Raw genomic sequence first — 18,602 nt, forward strand, 5'->3', positions numbered from 1 at the left:
AAAAAAGTAACAGACTTTAGCACCATTGTGCACATAATGCTATGCACTAAGTGCTGTCAAGTAACACCACAACTTAGTAACATTGCTCAACTGGAAAGGATAGAAGTCATGCTCTGCATAATGCTAAGTAACACCACTTTTAAAATATGGAAACAACATACTATAATCATATATAAACTATAAACAGACTATGTAACACATATAAACATGTTTATTGAAAACTATAAGTAAAGAGCATTTTGAAATAAAACATTGGTGTGATATTTGTAAAATAACATACTTTGCAATGCATGTTATCAACTTTAAAAAACTAACTGTCAAATGATCTTGTTCTTGAGCACACTTTTATTTAACATGTTCATCTTACTCTTAAATGTTGCAATTGTTTGGTGGCGTTGGTAATCATTCAAAATTTTAAAAGTATCAAAAGTAAGATCTTTTAAAACTATAGATTAAGAACATAAATAATAACTAAACTAAAGAACTAAAGAAATAAATTAAAATATATAAAGTTACTTGTGTAACACTTTTCAGCTACCATATTTTAAATGGGATGATTTCAATTTTTTTAAATGACCAATTAAATGTTCTTATTTTTGAACACATATATAGAAATCATATCGAATAGTAATAATTTTTTTAAAGAGAATTTAAAAAAGTTATTACTCAGACCCAATTTTATTACTCATAGACATCATGAAACAAATAAAGCCATTCTGTATATATTGTCTGGTTGCAAACTTGTGAGCTATTTTTATATGCTATGAATTATAAAGCTCTACCAATACAATACTTTTGACACAACCAATCGGTACAATCTGATACAAATACATAAACAACACCCTTTAATTAATTTATAAAAAAACAAGCTTAAACTATTTTAAAAATTATTTAATCTTAAATTGTTTTCTATAATTAGACTTATTAACGTGTAAACAACGTTGAAACGAAAGATAAACTCTAAAGATATTCCAAAACTCTAAAGACATTCTAAATTGCATAATGATTATATAAGTAATAAATACAATATATTATATACGATATAGTTACATATAATTTACCATTAGTGAAAGGTTTTTAATATAAATGCCAGTTCTATCAATCATTTGACTTTTATTAATTGTTATCTATTTTTATTAATTGTTAATTTTTATAATCTCAAAGTAAGTTAATGAAGTTTCAGGCTTAAAGGTAAATTTAAATTTGATGGAGAAAAATAAATGCAAGGAACAAATAACTGTTTATAATCAGAAACACCTTTTAAAACCATTGCAACAATATAAATATTTTGAAGATCAAAAATATTCTATACTGTCATGGCATAATTATACAATCAGTTTTCAATTTTGAACAATGAAAAGACATGTATAAAAGACTCAATTTGATCAGCACTTAAATAAGTTTTGGCTTCTCCTAGTATACATTCAAGCACTTCTTTATTACTATCAATGAATCCATTTATATGGGTGTTTACATAGAAATTTGTTCTTAATCCATGAAATAATTTTTATTGACATATATAAAAGACCAAAAAAAATTAAAATGACTTTTGTAAAGTAATGTATAAAAAAAAAAAATCAGATACGATTTCTTTAGAATATATAAACCTCTACAAATTGCTAAATTAGTTTAACAACTGATTCATCATTGAGGTCAATCCTGGAAACTTTTTTAATATTTTAATTACTTAAATCTTTAAAAAAAATCTTTATTCAATTTTTAACCTAAAAAAAAAATTTTTTTTTAAAATTCTATATTTCTAGTCTAGAAAGACTTTCTACAACTGCTAGTTTTGTATATTGATATTTCAAAAATTAACTTTTAAAATGTGTTGATTTTATTTAGGTTTTTTTAGGCAGTAATCATGTATAAAGTATAGTTTTAATGTATACAAATTAATGGTTAACAAAAAAATTTTTAAACTTAATTATCCCTCTAGCCATAAAAAAAAACTACCAAGAAAGTGAATTGAACTAACTAAAAAGCCCTTCAGCTTAATTGCTATTAGGATAAAAATAAAACTTACTTTAGTAACAACCAAAAATGTTATGAAAAAAACTAAAGACAAAACTGAACAAAAAAGAAATTGCACTATACTAAATAAACTACATTACCAATTATTTTCAACTTCTTAAGAATCTAAACAGACTAAGTAAATTAAAAAACAACTAACAAATAAAAAATGTTAAAATATCAATTGTGAAAATAAACAAATAAAACTACAACTCTCCTTAAAAAGAAAGATTTATCAGCTGATAAATCTTTCTTTTTAAGGATTTGTAGACCTTACTTAAAAGTATGGTCTGCAAATTTCAAAATTTAAGTAACTACTTAAAAATTGCATATGACAGTGGTAAATGTTAGGTTTAGTATTAATATTACATAGGTAATGGCAGTGTAATTTTCAATATGAGTAGAGGAAAGGCAAGTAGTAGTAGAATGTAAAGGTGACAGATAAAAATAATTAATATAAGTTTTTACCTTAATGATTTTTATTGTTTAAACTACTGAAGATGATGATTTCACTAAGCTTCAGTGGAACAGAAGCAAAATAATTTTTAGTAGTAGTAGTAGTAGTATTTAAAACTGTAGCTGTGTTAACAGTGAGTGAGTTAAAAACTCACTTTGACAGCTTTTGACAATCTAAAAATATAAAAAAATTTACTAAAGATAATAATGAACAAATTAAAAAAATATATATATATAGTTAGTTCTAAGTTATTTTTTTAATGCCAAAAATTTGTCCAAACTGTTTTTGAAAATGTTTACATTTCCAGACATGACCACTTCCAATGGCAATTTGTTCCACAAATTCACAGTTCTATTTATGATAAATTCATATCTTGGCACAAACTTGGTTTGCTCTCTGCTGTATTTTCTGCTGTGACCTCTGCATGATTTTGAAAATACTGGTTTGTTTAAAAGGTCTACTGCCTCAATCTCATTAAAAATCTTAAATATTTGAATAAGATCTTCTCTCTTCCTTCTTTCTGACAATGTTGTTAAACCAAGTATCTGTAAAATAATTTTTTTTTAATAGTTATGCCTACTTTTTTTTATATTATTAAGAATTAAAACCTGGCAATTCTGCAGTGTCAAGATTTGCATTTTAGCCTATAAATTTATCATCATTTTGGATAATGTGATCAACATTCTGGACTATGTGATCAATTTTTCAGAAAATGGTAAGAAAAAGAATGGTTCGGGCACTCTTATCAAAAATTAAATTTTAATTTTGTGCTGATATTTATTAAAAATACAAGAAAGTGGTATCTCAAACTTTTCAAAATTTTTACTTAACAAGACAAAAATTCTATTAAAGTTGCTGACAAAGCAATTAAAATAAAATGTGTTATTGCTAATTTTAGTTGTCTATCTTCATTATTTCACTTCTTTGACTCTCACATCCTTTGTTCTTTACTTTTTTTTTTGTATGCCTGGATTATTGGGTAAAGTTCATTTTAGATTTCTAATTACATTTCAAGAGAACTAATTACTTTTCAGTAATTAGTAATCTTGAAAACTTTTTTTTTTAACAAATCTCTCACGTAACCAATTGGGATCATCAACCGTTGATAGTTTACACTGGGTCAAAGAGGAGAAAAAAGAGTGGTATTCTTTGGAATATGGTAAAGTTAGCTCCTAAAACTCACAACTCTGGCATATGTATATGTATGTACATACATTATAAATATATCCCAAAGATCGTTAAATAGCCCATAAAAGTAGGAACATAGCCCGTGCTTTAAGAATTATGATGCATGTGCAGCATACAAGCCTTAAGTCCATATGTTTTACATAATATCTGCAAAAATATATTTTAGTTAGAGTTTGTAAAAATGCTACAGTTGATTTGTGGTGATTAATGGATATAATTAACATTTATTTGTAAATGTTGAAATTTATCAATCTTAAAAACTCATCAAAAAAATAGTAATTTTTTTAAGTTTGTGATCTAGTCATAAGAAACTAAAAAGTTATGTCATAAGCATGATGGGGTGTTGCTTTGATTGTCTGATAAATAACATTACATGTCATATACATGATGGGGTGTTGCTTTGATTGTCAGATAAATAACAAAATATGTCAAAAAAATTATATCATATACATGTTGGGGTGTTTCTTTGATAGTCAGATAAATAACAAGTTATGTCATAAAAATTATGTCATACTTGATGGGTGTTGCTTTGATATTCAGACAAATGACAAATTATGTCATAAATATTAATTCATATACGTGTTGGGATGTTGCATATAGTTAATGGAAACTGGGTTTACCGCAGTTTTAAAAAATTATTTTTTCTTTATTGAATATTTTTATAAATAAATAAAACTAAATAAATTAAAATCAAAATCTTTAATAAAATAAAAATCTTATCATAGTAACTAAAAAATATATCATAGTAATAAATAAATATAAAACTTTAAACATTTGTTTTATTTATATATATATATATATATATATATATATATATATATATATATATATACACACTTATTTTTAGTTTCGATAAAGGCAAATCTTCATGTGTTACTGCTGAAACCATTTCTGTATGTCTTCAATTTTGGTTATAATTTTGTTTATAAAGATTATGTTAATATTTAATATAACAAAAAACATTTTATTATTATTTTTATTAATTTAAGCTTTTTTTTTTAATTTTTTTTAAGCTAATTCTGTTGTCTTGATATTTTCTTGTCGTTTTATAAAACTTAAATTATACGATATTATGGTTTATATATTATTAATTATATAAATAAATGTTATTAATAATGTAATTTTTTGTAGAGTTTGCGTGAATAATTCTTTTTTAGTATTATAAAATAAAAAGTTCATGAAAATGGAATAAAAATTAATAAAATACATAACGTGGGCCGGTGCTGCTTGCCTCTGTTTTTACTAAGTTACGTTTTTGTCCAAAAAACTCATAAGTACCCATATCTATTATGCGCACGGGCAAAATTCTTACAGTACTACAGTGAAAGATAAAATAGTCAATTAGGAAATTTCCATGTAATTTCTGCCACTTTCTGATAAAAGGCTCTGATGTTAAACGAATTTTGTCAACTTACCCCTGCTGCCGGCTGGCTCTGGTTTTCCCTACTGTAAAATCATTGTAATTTTGTGTGTAAAGATTTTCGACTTTTTGTTAAAAGATACAAATTTTTTTTTTTTTGTCACTTGCTTGTTAAAAATATTTTTTTTTTCAGAGTGACGAGGACAGTGATCCTTTCAGTGTGCAACCAAGTAAAAGAATAAAACATAAACATTTATAACGTGATGAAATAAGTGGATCGGTAAGATTTTGAACCTTCTGGATCATGAATATCTCATCAGACCTTTTGATGTAGTTTGGCTCGAATCTTTTGTGTCAGTCAGTAAAGCCATGCACAAAATCTTGATTTACAATGATTTTTTTTTTTAATAAAACTTTTTAATATTTAACAGATATTAATTTAGAATAACAGATTCTACTAGTAATACCATAATACATTTATTGTGAATTATTTAAGTTTTATTTGTATCATCAACATCTAGTATAATAGCTTGTAATTTAACTAAATGTTTCAATATTAAGCCAGTAAATATTATATAACAGTTTTAAGTTTGTCACTTAAACTACTGCAGCTAGATTTTGTAGCTACATTTTAAGTTACGCGGTTATTGTAAGTTTGCTTTCTGTTAATGTAGTTAGATCTACTTTTTTATGTACTTACAATTATTAAATTATTATTTTTCAGCAAAAATGAAATAAAAGCAGATTGAAAAATAAAAATAAATATAGTTATGTGAAAACATTAAAGATTGGAAGATGAAAATTAATATATAGAAAAAAGTTTATTTCAACTTCAGTAATAAATTGGAATTGCTCTGAGTAATAGAGAAAGTCAAGTTTAGAAATTCGAGACAATCACGGTTATAGGTTATAGTTTAGGTTGACAATCATGATTACTGGTTAGGGTTTACGATTATAATCAAATTACATTAACAGGTAAAAAAGAAAATTATTTAATTATTTTTACAATAATAACGGTTTTATTCATCGAATGGATACTTTAAAACGGTTAAATATCAATAACAATTACTTTTTCAAGCTCTAAGGATTTACCATATTCAACTTATTTAAGAATAGTAACAATTATCCGCATAAATATTTTAAATACCATTATCATACGTGTAGCAAAGTACAAAAATTTTTATATTACCTACAACATCTTTATTCACAATAATTAAAAACAGAATATTTCATCCAACAGATTATTAATCTACTAATACCAAGGTTAGAAAGTAGAAACATTTTTTTATAAGTTTTTTTTAGCTTTTTTTCTCCCTTTTCTAACGTAGCTTAATATCGTATTCAAGCAGATTTTATAGATTATAACATTTCTCTGTTAAATCGAATATCTTCATCATTTTATTGCTTTGAATTTTTAATGCATATTTGGCGGCCGCCTAAGGAGAAATATTATCCTTATATTTCTCTAAAGCCAAATCTTTAACAGACTTTATTATTTACGGAGTTAAATATGAATAATCTCTTTAATATTTTTATTTAACAGACTTTATTATTTACGGAGTTAAATATGAATAATCTCTTGTTAGAAGAAATTATAACCATAGTTAAATATTCTCTAACAAGAGAATATTTAACTATGGTTATACAAAATGGCTTTTTTAATCATTAATTTGATGTGAAGTTAAAAGGAAAAAAACCTCTTTGATTAAGCCATTAGTTCATGCTAATTAAGTTCCAAGATAATTTAGGTACCTTAAAATATAGCATGAAACTTTGAGATCAATTTGTCATATATCTAGTTATAAAAAATCTGTAAACTAGGTATCAGGGTTAAAGAAATAAAGTGTTTATTTCCTTGTCAGGATTCTACATAAAAAAATTAAAAAATAAGCAGATAGACATTTCGATTTTTACACCCCGTATTTTATTGTCCTTTATAATTTTTATTATTATCTCAACATTTATGAAAATGTACAAATAGCTATAGAGAAAAATGATATAGTTTATGATGGTTTTTTACGTGAGATTTTAGTAAGTTGGCTTATAAAGTAGATGCTTTACATTTTTGATCTGAGAAAATCTTGCGTTCATTAATAAATTTAGCACTATCTCAGTGCTAAAATGCAAAGTTAAACCCCTTTCCCTCCCAAAATTTAAAAAAATATGAATTTGGATAAACTCGTGCCCATTCATATATTGTTAACCTGTTATATTGCATTATTTACTTTATATTATTTAATTAGAGGTTATAAAAGGTTAGTTAATCATCAGATAAGCAATGCATGAAAGATTATAAAATTTTAGTATAAATTAAAGGAGTTTATTGGTAAACCTAATTTTTTTATCAACTGGTTTCTTATCAAGTTCCGGAAAGTAAATAATCAGGTTTTCTCCTTTTGTATTCAGAAATAGAATATATTTTTTTTGTAAGTTACGTATTGTTAACGCAGTTTAGTATTGCTGCCGTTATGATATGTAACCTCTAGGGTGAAAACCCTAAGCTTTTAAATTTATATCAAAATATCAGCTTAGTTTCGGTTTTCATCAATTTGATTTTGCGCATTCGGTTTCAACAGGAGTGTGTTGTAAAGATATTTCACTTTAACCTTGTTTTCAGTCATCTTTCAAACAATAATACTATATGGAATTCACAAATAAAATTTAAAAAATTACAAAGCCTTTAAAATCATGCATTTAAACCAATAAATTTAAATAAATTCCAATATCCTACCGAAGATTATTGTTCAAGGACAAACTTTATTTATTTTAAATTATTTATGTAGAAGTATTAAAAAAACTTGCTTCTAAACTTTTTTTCAGGTATTTTTTTATTAGGATATTAAAATATCCTCTTTGTTGTATCATCTTTTGTCAAAAAAAAATCTTTGGTCAAATACTAAGTAAGACTATTTATTATTCAGGCTTAACTAAACTGCGGTAGTGGTGTAGTGGTAGAGCGCTAGCTTTATAAGCAAGAGGTTTCGAATTCGATTCCCACCATGTCCCTAGTAGTACCGTGCTCAACTTGCTTCTCTGCGAAGCGACCTTGTTCGTCAAGGTTTAGGAGTTATAGAGTTGAGAGAGGGTTATAACCACGAGTAACCTCCTCATCTGTAGTGACCTTCTCGGCCTTGGGGAGGTGAGTTACAACAACAACAACAAAAATAATCCCAAATGAAAAAAAATAAAAGAATTAAAATAGTCTTTGTCTAAAGACAAGCAAAATTGTATTTCCTCTATTCCTGACATACATTTTGTACTGCATAAAAAAAATTAAATGTCACATGATATAACGTGTGTATATTAAAAAATGATATTGGTGTAAATCATGTATCATTTAAAAAATATCTAAAAAAACTTCTTTTAAGTTCTTTTCTTTTTTTTCTCTTCTTTCAACTTTACTAAACAGATGACACCAAGTCACTAATAACAACAAAAAAGTCTATTGTTTTTTTGTTTTTTTTCCAGTAATAATTAATTAACAACTTTAAAAGTTAAAAATCAATGTAAAATTTTGAAATTGGACAAACATTTAATGCTGTTGTGTTAAACTTTTGAGCTTCTATTGGCAGACAGACTAATATTGGTGGTTTGTTGGATCGTTTAAGCTATAAGGCATCACTTATATTCCTTCCATTATCGCTTATAGAATATATTTGTTATTTTATTGTCTATACAAGCAAGCTAAACTAGAGCTTAAATTAAGTTCTTAATATTTAGCTTGTGTTTTCAGTAATTTAACTTTTTTGCTCCCACACGTTTGACAGCGCCTTGTTCTCTGTTAATTTTAACCTTGAGTATTTTGTTGTGGCTTTTTAATATTTATTAAATTATTAAAAAAATGATTTCCAACTCTTGCCAGAAACAATGTAGCAAAAGAAAAGAAGAGAGAGATAAAAAACTACAAAAAAAAGGTTGCGGAAGTCTATGGTGTAAAAGACTACGTTGATAATTGGAAACGGTAGACAAAAAAACCTAAAAAGATTAAAAAATCTGCATTAGTCAAGAATAGTGAGCAAGGAACAGCATACATATTTGGACTCACAAGACATATTTGGACTCACAAGTACAGATTCACATGCTGCCGAATACATCTGCGACTGCTGTGTTGATGACTGAGGTGTAATACACACGCACGCACGCACGCACACTTTTTTAGTACTTGTTATTAGTAAACAAGCATTGTTTTATACTTTTAACTAACCCCATTGTCTGTTCCAACTAGCGCCAATGGCGGGGTTTATTGGAATACTTTTTAGCAGCTATCTACTCAAAGGTATGTTAAAAATTACATAACTAAATAATTAATATTATTTGTGCTTGTGTTTGGAGAATTAAGGTAATAAAACCTTTTTGAATATATACATTTTGGCCTTAAGTTCAGAAATAAAAAAACCTTTCAACTAACCTTGTTCTAAGATATCTAAAATATCTTTTAAATTTAAAGTGGAGATAATTTGTTTAAAAGATTTTAATATTTGCTCTGAATTTGTCTCTCCTAACAATTGAGAGCCTAGATATCTTGTAAATAACTGATTGGACTCCTTGTTTCAGGATCGTTCAATAATATCTTAGTGACCTTTCCAGAATCATTTAATAAAATCCACTTTACTTTTTTGCCATGCCCAATTTAAAGGTTCTAACAAATATACTACATAGACAAGGTATAAAAAGATTTATTCATACAACAAATAAAAAAAAGCGCTATACTAAATTTTGAAATACACTCATACTTTGTTTGAACTGAGACTTTTTTGTAATTTTACTACGAGGTAACGGTTTTTTTTTTGTTTTTTTTCATTATTTATAGGAAACACCGACACAAAAAGTGAGTTAAGTACTTCGCAAAATCTTTGAAAATTTTTAATATAACTATATATCCATCAAACGTCACTAGTTATAACTTGTTCATTTATAATTACTTTATTCAATATCTTAAAAGTAAATGACTTTTGAACAATTCGAACTGTACTAATGTTTCAAGTTAAATATATAATTTGTTCTTTAAAATAATGGTAAATAAAATCGTACTTTAAAATAATGGTAAATAAAATGGTACTTTAAAATAATGGTAAAATAAACTTTTTAAAGCGATTTTTTCGAAAGCTTTTAACTTTTGACTTTTTAAGGCATTCTAACCCATATTTCTCATAATTATTTTCTGTTATAAATAAAACAAATTCAGCTGCAATTTTTTTTTAACAATTTAATTTCTTTTATTTCCTAGTTATAAAAATAACTGCAGTTGTTTTATAAATTATATAGCTTAGTAAAATAATTTCGATCCGGATCTGACCTTTTGTTAAATATAAAGCTATTGTTTTATAGTGATTTGAATCTATTTAAAAACTATATAAGTTAAAATAAGATAGGTAGCAGAACCTAAAGTGGGTGTCCACTCTGCTGGAAAAACTGAAAGAACTAGAAAGGACTAGTTTTTCCATCGTGTTTTTTTAAAACAGCCCAATACATTTTTTCAGTTTTTCCAGCAGAGTGGGGCGTCCTTTGATTCAACCGAATCGTAAATTTCAATTTAGAACCGAATATGAGAAATTTATTACACAACCGAAAATAAAATTAGAACCGAAATAATTTCGATCGAATTTTTGATCGAAAGTCATAATTGTATTTAGAACCGAAAAAATTTCGATCGAATTATCAATCAAAATGTCATAAATAATTTTAGAACCGAAAAGATTTCGATCGAATTTTCGATCGAAAGTCGTGAAATAAAGTTTTTAAATTAAATTAAAATATAAAAAGAAAGGATTTTGTAATTCGATCCAAATTTTTTTGGTTGTAAAATTTGGTTTTAAAACTTTCGGTGCAAGAATAGATTTTGTAATTCGATCCTGCAATGAAAGTATACTTTTCGGTTCTAAATTTTTCGGTCATGAAATATTTCGGTGATATTTTCGAGGATAAATTTTTTCGGCTCTATCATGTGACACGCAGAGTGGACACCCTGGCAACAAATATTAAATAAATAGTATCCTAAACTTTGCTCGTTATAAGTTTATTATAGACAACCTTAATATTTAATTCTGGTTTTCAAATTTTTTCCTATTTTGAATAACTGTTTTTGCAATTCAATAACTATTTTGCTTTAGTCTTCGTTTACATCAAATTGATCGTTGCGCAACTTAACTGAACATAGTTATTTAATAAAGATATTTCGTAATTTAAAAAACTGAAATGGTTCTGTTAAAAACTAAAAATGGTTCTGTTAAATCTGAACTGTAATCTGTTCTATCGTTACTTTTTTTCTCTGTTTTGTTCACCAGTTTAATTTTTTCTCTCAATTTTCTCAAGGTTTTGGTATTCTCTTCAATTCTTATAAATTTAAGCTTTTCCTTCTACGATCTCTAAAACAACTAGTTTATCTTTGACATCAACATTTTTTATTTTTGTTTAATTTGATTGTTTTGTTGTTGTTGTTTTTTTCAATTATTGTCTTGAAGATTTAATAACTAAATTTCCATTTTAATAAATTTGTTGCAAAATAGCTTTATTAAAGAATTCTCATGAATATCTAATAGTTATATAACTTTAGAAATAAAAAGTCCAAAACAAAAGTAAAATTATAAATTCTTTATCATCAGGCCGGATATTTAGTTAACCTCTAGCTCTTCTTCGTCAGATTTAAAGACAGATTTGAAATTATAGGAACAAATATTGGCATGTCAGATAAATTTTCCACCATTTTTCATTTACAAAGTAAAGCTAAAGCGGAGTTATTTTTTTTAATCATCGTGTTTTTTTTATCATTTACTCAGTTCAATTAGGGCTTACACGTAAATTTCAAGCATTATAATGCTTGAAATTTTAAGCTCCTAAAGAAATTCTCCTATAAATTTCTTGTAATTGCAAGAAGTTTGTAAGAGAATTTCGTTAGGAATTTAAAAGACCAAGTAATAAAGATATAACTTTGGATGCTGACACCCAAAGTTATATCACATCTTAAAATACAAATTTTATTTTAAAAAATGAGTTTATGATGTCGATTTTAAACTCAAATGTACGATAATCAAATTGCTCAAGAAATATTTGAACTTGGTATGAGTGAAGTTTTCCCGAATATTTCACAATTGGGATGCGCATTTTTTTCAGTTTGCCAGCATCAGAAACTTCCAGTGAGCTTTCTGATATCAAACGAGAAGAACTAAACAAACATTTTTAAACATTATTCTGTCTAACCCCAGTTTATGTTAAGTAATGCTTTACATAAATTGGGATTGCACAAAAGCAAAATATTTGTGTCTTTCTCTAAACAAAAAGCCATTTTTTTTTAATTAAAAAATTTTAAGCTAAGTTTAATTTTGGATAAAACTTCGTCATCATTCATCATATTATTCATTTGATTAATCTTTTAATCATATTTTTTTTTAATTAAAAAATTTTAAGCTAAGTTTAATTTTGGATAAAAGTTCGTCATCATTCATCATATTATTCATTTGATTAATTTTTTAATCATATTTTTTTTTATTTAAAAAATTTTATGATAAGTTTAATTTTGGATAAAATTTCGTCATCATTCATCATATTATTCATTTGATTAATCTTTTAATCATATTTTTTTTAATTAAAAAATTTTAAGCTAAGTTTAATTTTGGATAAAACTTCGTCATCATTCATCATATTATTCATTTGATTAATCTTTTAATCATATTTCTTTTTAATTAAAAAATTTTAAGCTAAGTTTAATTTTGGATAAAACTTCGTCATCATTCATCATATTATTCATTTGATTAATCTTTTAATCATATTTTTTTTTAATTAAAAAATTTTAAGCTAAGTTTAATTTTGGATAAAACTTCGTCATCATTCATCATATTATTCATTTGATTAATCTTTTAATCATATTTTTTTTTAATTAAAAAATTTTAAGCTAAGTTTAATTTTGGATAAAACTTCGTCATCATTCATCATATTATTCATTTGATTAATTTTTTAATCATATTTTTTTTTAATTAAAAAATTTTAAGCTAAGTTTAATTTTGGATAAAACTTCGTCATCATTCATCATATTATTCATTTGATTAATCTTTTAATCATATTTTTTTTAATTAAAAAATTTTAAGCTAAGTTTAATTTTGGATAAAACTTCGTCATCATTCATCATATTATTCATTTGATTAATCTTTTAATCATATTTTTTTTTAATTAAAAAATTTTAAGCTAAGTTTAATTTTGGATAAAACTGCGTCATCATTCATCATATTATTCATTTGATTAATCTTTTAATCATATTTTTTTTTAATTAAAAAATTTTAAGCTAAGTTTAATTTTGGATAAAACTTCGTCATCATTCATCATATTCATTTGATTAATCTTTTAATCATATTTTTATATGTATCCATGTTAATAAAAATATCAACGTTGTATTAATTGTTTATAAATTTGCAAGAACCATAATGTTAAATAACATAAATTAAATATAATTTTTTAGTCTTAACAAGGAGCCTCGTTATTTTGAAATGGCCAGGAATTTTTTTTTTTACCTGTAATAGGGCATAATCACAATGTTAAATTTAAATTTTTTATTGTAAAAATAAACAATTATCTGCTCTCAGAAAAAAATAACATTTTGGAACTTAAAATTTTTGTGACATTGTATTTCATATAATTTTTCATAGCATTTTGTTTGCTGTGTCAAATTTAAATTTAAAGACCATTTTAAAAATGACGCGAGCACTGTTTAATTGTTAGTTACCCCATGTACGTAAGTACCCAATGGACGTTGCAATAAAAACGCAACGTTTTTCTCTTCTAAATGCAAATTCTTCACCAACTAATGCCTTTGGACCTTTTTTCATATGGATTTAAACATTTGTAAATATGCATTTGCTTATTGTGTAAAAATAAAGAGGTGATGGGCAGACAGTTGTTATTCTTTTTAATACCAGCCAATAAACAAAACTTCCTTTTAAAAAAAACCATTATAATTATCTACTATACCTTAATTATTATCTATTATAATTATTATCTATTATAATTATTATTTAGTGCGCAACTGATTTAAAAAAAGCTTTAGAAATTTAAAATTGTTTAAATAAAAAAACTTTTAAACTTAAAATCGAAGTTTCAACTTTATTAAGTATTGCTTGGAGTAATCTCAATCATATGCTCAATTATATACTCAATAAGAATGAATATTATGAAAGCAGCAAATGGATAACCATAAATATGTTCACATATTATGTTCGCAATGTTTTCGTTAGATATAAACTGTTTTGACTGTTTAGCTTAGCATTACATATTTTGTTAGATTTTGTTAAACTTTTTTGGCTCTTCGTTACATATTTACATTTAGTCGCGTTAAACTTATTGTACAAAAAACAATTTTTTATTAGTTCGTGGAAAAAAATTAACTATATGTAAAAAATGTTACTTATCAAATAAAACAATTCCAATTGAAAGCACTTAATTAATTATTCATCCGCTAAATTAAAAATTGTTATGCAAATGTGTTTTCGATATTTATTAAAAATATAAATATGATAAAGTATGGCTTTTAAAAAATTTTTTTAGAAAAAATCCTCATTAAAGTATTAATGCTCTTTCACAAAGAGTTGTGTATTTTCAAGGTAGACAACCCTCTGTCATTAACCGCTTTACAAAAACAAAAGCTAATTTCGCTCTATAAAGCTAGTTTTCTGATTACGCGATGTCAAAACATGCTAAAATCATAATACCAAAAGTATCAAATAAAGAAATTTTTCCTAAAGTAAAAAAAAAGTTTAATATTTTAAACTAATAACTTTTTCAGAGCATAAAAAGTCATGTCTAAACTCAGGTCATTAGACAGTTTTTTCTCAACTATATATTGAGATGGTTCAGAGTATGACATTTACACTGCCTGTTTTACATTGCATTTACATTACACGTCTGTTTTACATTACATTTAAACTTTAACAAAATGTTTAAAAAACATTTTATCTGCTTTCTGTACTTAAAACTGTTGACCTGAGCTAATAAACTGTATCAAAAACTTGTCGTAAATAACAATGGCAAGTTTTTGCCGTAAGTAACAATGAATTCTGATCAGCTAAGGAAGACAAAAAATTTCTTTAAAATTTTTACGTTTTAACTTTTTCAAGTTTTTTTTTGAAAAAGGTTAACTTTTTCATGCAAAACATGCAAAAGTTATAAATGCAAACTGACATAACTGCAAGTCTGTGTACGAACTAGTTCTAATTCTTACTTAAGCGCAAACTTGAACAACAACAAACAGGTGTAAATATGGTCAGGGTTTTAACATTTTTGTTACAAATTAACATTCAAAAAAGAAAATATAGCTTTCCTTAATCAAAACAAACAACTTTGATTTAGTTATCGCTGCTCGCGAATTGTGAATTTAAAGCACTGATTTTAGATCCAAATGATTCAACGTTTGAAATTCAACAGTAACTGCAAATTCACAATTAAAACATTTGCATTTCATTCGTGCTGAATGTTTGCTAATAGTGAGTTCCTCCATTCTATTGAGTTTAACATGTTTAAAGATATTTTTTTTTAATATTCTATTGCAAAAAGGCAGACGACACAGTTCGTAAAGTCTATATAAGCTCTCCAGCAGCTTCCAAAATCAAACAGTAGTGCTAATATGAGTGACGTCAATAAGGGCCTACAAACAGTTGTTATGCAAACTAAATTAAAGTGTATTATTTTTATCAAAAATTATTTTTTGTTATACCTTTACTCTATTATAACTTTTTTCATTATAAATCATTTTTTAATATAACTTATTTTTTATTTATAGTTCATTGCCTATGTTATTTTTTAAATTCTTTTTATGAATTGACATTACAAAATTCAATTACTTGTTTATCGACTTGCTGCAGTTTAAGAAAATTCTACACACCAAAAAAAATGTCAAAAATGTTCCAATTTCAAGTATTTTTATGATGTTTACTATATCATATTTCAAAGTGTTATTTTTTATGTTGTTTATGTATTTTATCGTTTGAAAGTAAAACTAAGTTTTAATGTCACCTACATTTTTGTGAACGTAAATTATGCGAATTTAAATTAAGATTAATTTGAGTTTACAACGTCAGTTGTGTGTTGTAACGTTTACCAGACTGGTAATATCTTGAGAAAAAAATTCAAGTTTGATAAATCTCTCTACTTTACCTTTACATACTATTTTATCTTTACTCGTGCGTTTAACAAGTATTTTTTTTAATAAATATTTTTTGTTAAAAAAAGTTGGTTCAAAGTTAAATTTGTTGTCCACACTCCCCATTTTGAAACAAATGTCACAAAATTATTTATTTAAATTAAACTATAAATTAAATGATAAACTGTTTTGTTTGCAAGCAAGTAAAAAAACAAAAAAAGTAAAGGATAAAATGTATTTTCTGCTTACGAGAGGTGCAATTTGTCTAACTGCTATAAGTATCAAAGTGATTAACAGAGTGAAACTTCAACATCTACTTAGTTATGCAAAAATCTGAATTTACAAATTCAATTCAAATCAAAAATTTAAAACGTTCTCTGTTTTTAAAATAAGTTTAAAAATAGTTTTATAAATTTTATGTATGGTATTCATTGAAAATTTTACAGATCAAAAAAAGTATTATAGGGTCAAAGAAAGTATCAAGAACGTAAAACAACCTTTTGTTGCTTTTAGCGTAAGTTTTTCCTTCAGCTTTTTAAGTAAGTTATAATAGTAGCATTTTGAGAATCTTTTTTGTTACTTGGTTTCATTATAAAACAAAAATAGTATTAAAAGTTAATATGAAAGGTAAGTAGTGTTTTAAAAATAACATCGTATAGTATACGTTATAGTGTTTTTACATATATTAAATAAAGGATGGGTTTATATAACTTTGTTGAGTGTCTTATTGTGTCACCATGCAGCAAAATTCAAAAATCTATCATTTTGAAACATAGTAAGACGCTGCTTTTGAAAGTTTTTTTAACCATTAACCATGGTAACCATGGTATAAGGAAAAGGTTTAAACTGCTGCTATTTGTATTCTAGAACTAATTGTGTTTACACTTGGGTTGTCGTCAGTAGCTGACATGTAAACTTTTAACGCCATATTAAGGCGGAACTTCTTTCAAAATACAATAAAATAAATTTTTCTTGGGCGTCAAAAGTGAATTATAAGCAAAAAGAGGAAATTAAAAATATATATTTAATTCTTGAGGGTAATATAAGGTAATTGTTTCAGGGTCATTTTCAGATGGCTCCATTAATCAACTTGTTGTAATTCAAACGTATATATAGTTTTTTTGGTGTGATTTTTCTGACTGATTCTTTAGATATGCTTCCGCAATTTTTATAAAAATTTTCATTTGTCAAAATAATGGCTTTACTTTTCTAGGCATATCATTTCCAATAGTCTCTTTTATGAAACACCAAATTGTCTCCATTTTTTGCAAGATTATTGACTTTGTACTCTTTTATCTTCCAAAAGTTAATACAAACTTGTTTCTTTTTTAATCAATTTTTTACTCTCACACTATCTGTTTCTATAACATTCATTCTATTTATTGCAAGATGCGACTTTCACTGTTCATTTAGCCTATTGGAATTGAAGAAACTTCATAAATAAACAATAAAAACTATTTTTCAAGTTTAAAAGTTACATTCATGATAATATTTTTGGTCAATATTTACTTTTAAAATAGTTTAGTTTTATCTTTATTTGACAAGATATTATTTTTTTGATTTTCTTTTTCCCATCTATTTTTTTTATTGATATTTGATGAGCTATTGATTGATGCTTACAATAGCTCGATGATTGCAATACCTCGATGACCCATTCATTGCTTTTTTTACTTAAATTTTTAAACTATTTTGTTAATAAAAGAAAAATTTTAATTAACTAAGAACTTTCATTTTACAGATTTCTTATTTTCTTATTGTGAATGTTGTATGGAGATTATATGAGTGGTGTGAGAAACATTTCTTTCTTTGCAAAAATTGAAACTTTTTATATAAAACATGCATAATTAAAAAAATTTAACGAGTCCTAATCATTAAAAATTATTTTTTTAAATATTTTGTTGAGTTTATTCTAAACACATATTAATTCTAAAAACAAGATAAAATATAAGTTTTAAAAATTATTTTCATCGAAAGATATTTAACATAACTAAGGAAAAAAAACTTTCAGTTAGTAACTATTTCTCTGATTAGTTTTATACAAATAGATGAACAAATAGTTATGTTTATATTTTAGCTCAAACGTGTCTAACTTCTTGATTTAATCACTAAATTTTATATATGTAAGGAATTATGTTAGAATTAAAAAAAAAAAAATTGTAAAATTTTTTCGTTATTACTTACATCATAAAGACAAAACCTGGTCTTTTCTCATCTAAGCGTGAAAAGAAAGAGTTCAGTTAATAAAAACTTAAAAGTAATTTTTACTTTTAAATGGGTAAAATGTAAAAATTGAAACAAATTTAATGTTCAAAGATAACTTTTTAAAAATTTTAAAGAAAAATGTTTGTTAAAAATGGAACTATATTTTCCAACTTTTTGAAACTCTTACCTTACGGAACAAGTTTATAAAAATAAATGCGTTCGATAAAAGAACGGCGATACTTATAAATATTTTTAATGCA

The 18,602-nt window shown here is 25.3% G+C and overlaps 2 protein-coding genes across 2 annotated transcripts in view; both read left to right on the plus strand.

Annotated features, from left to right (window-relative positions):
* The window catches only part of LOC100215233 (double-strand break repair protein MRE11), a 66,092-nt gene extending 60,584 nt beyond the window's left edge, over positions 1-5,508 (plus strand). Inside the window, exons 17-18 of the mRNA XM_065787813.1 lie at positions 4,506-4,551; positions 5,212-5,508. Of these exons, the coding sequence (XP_065643885.1) occupies positions 4,506-4,551; positions 5,212-5,277 (112 nt within the window). The 3' untranslated portion in view covers positions 5,278-5,508. The remainder of the gene's footprint in view (positions 1-4,505; positions 4,552-5,211) is intronic.
* Positions 5,509-16,541: 11,033 nt separating this feature from the next.
* LOC100209595 (calcium-binding protein 39) overlaps positions 16,542-18,602 on the plus strand; it is a 23,845-nt gene continuing 21,784 nt past the window's right edge. The window contains exon 1 of the mRNA XM_065787816.1: positions 16,542-16,654. The gene's annotated coding sequence lies outside the window, so the exon portion shown is untranslated. The remainder of the gene's footprint in view (positions 16,655-18,602) is intronic.

Source organism: Hydra vulgaris, chromosome 01 (genome assembly GCF_038396675.1).
Source record: "Hydra vulgaris chromosome 01, alternate assembly HydraT2T_AEP".
Lineage (NCBI taxonomy): Eukaryota > Metazoa > Cnidaria > Hydrozoa > Anthoathecata > Hydridae > Hydra > Hydra vulgaris.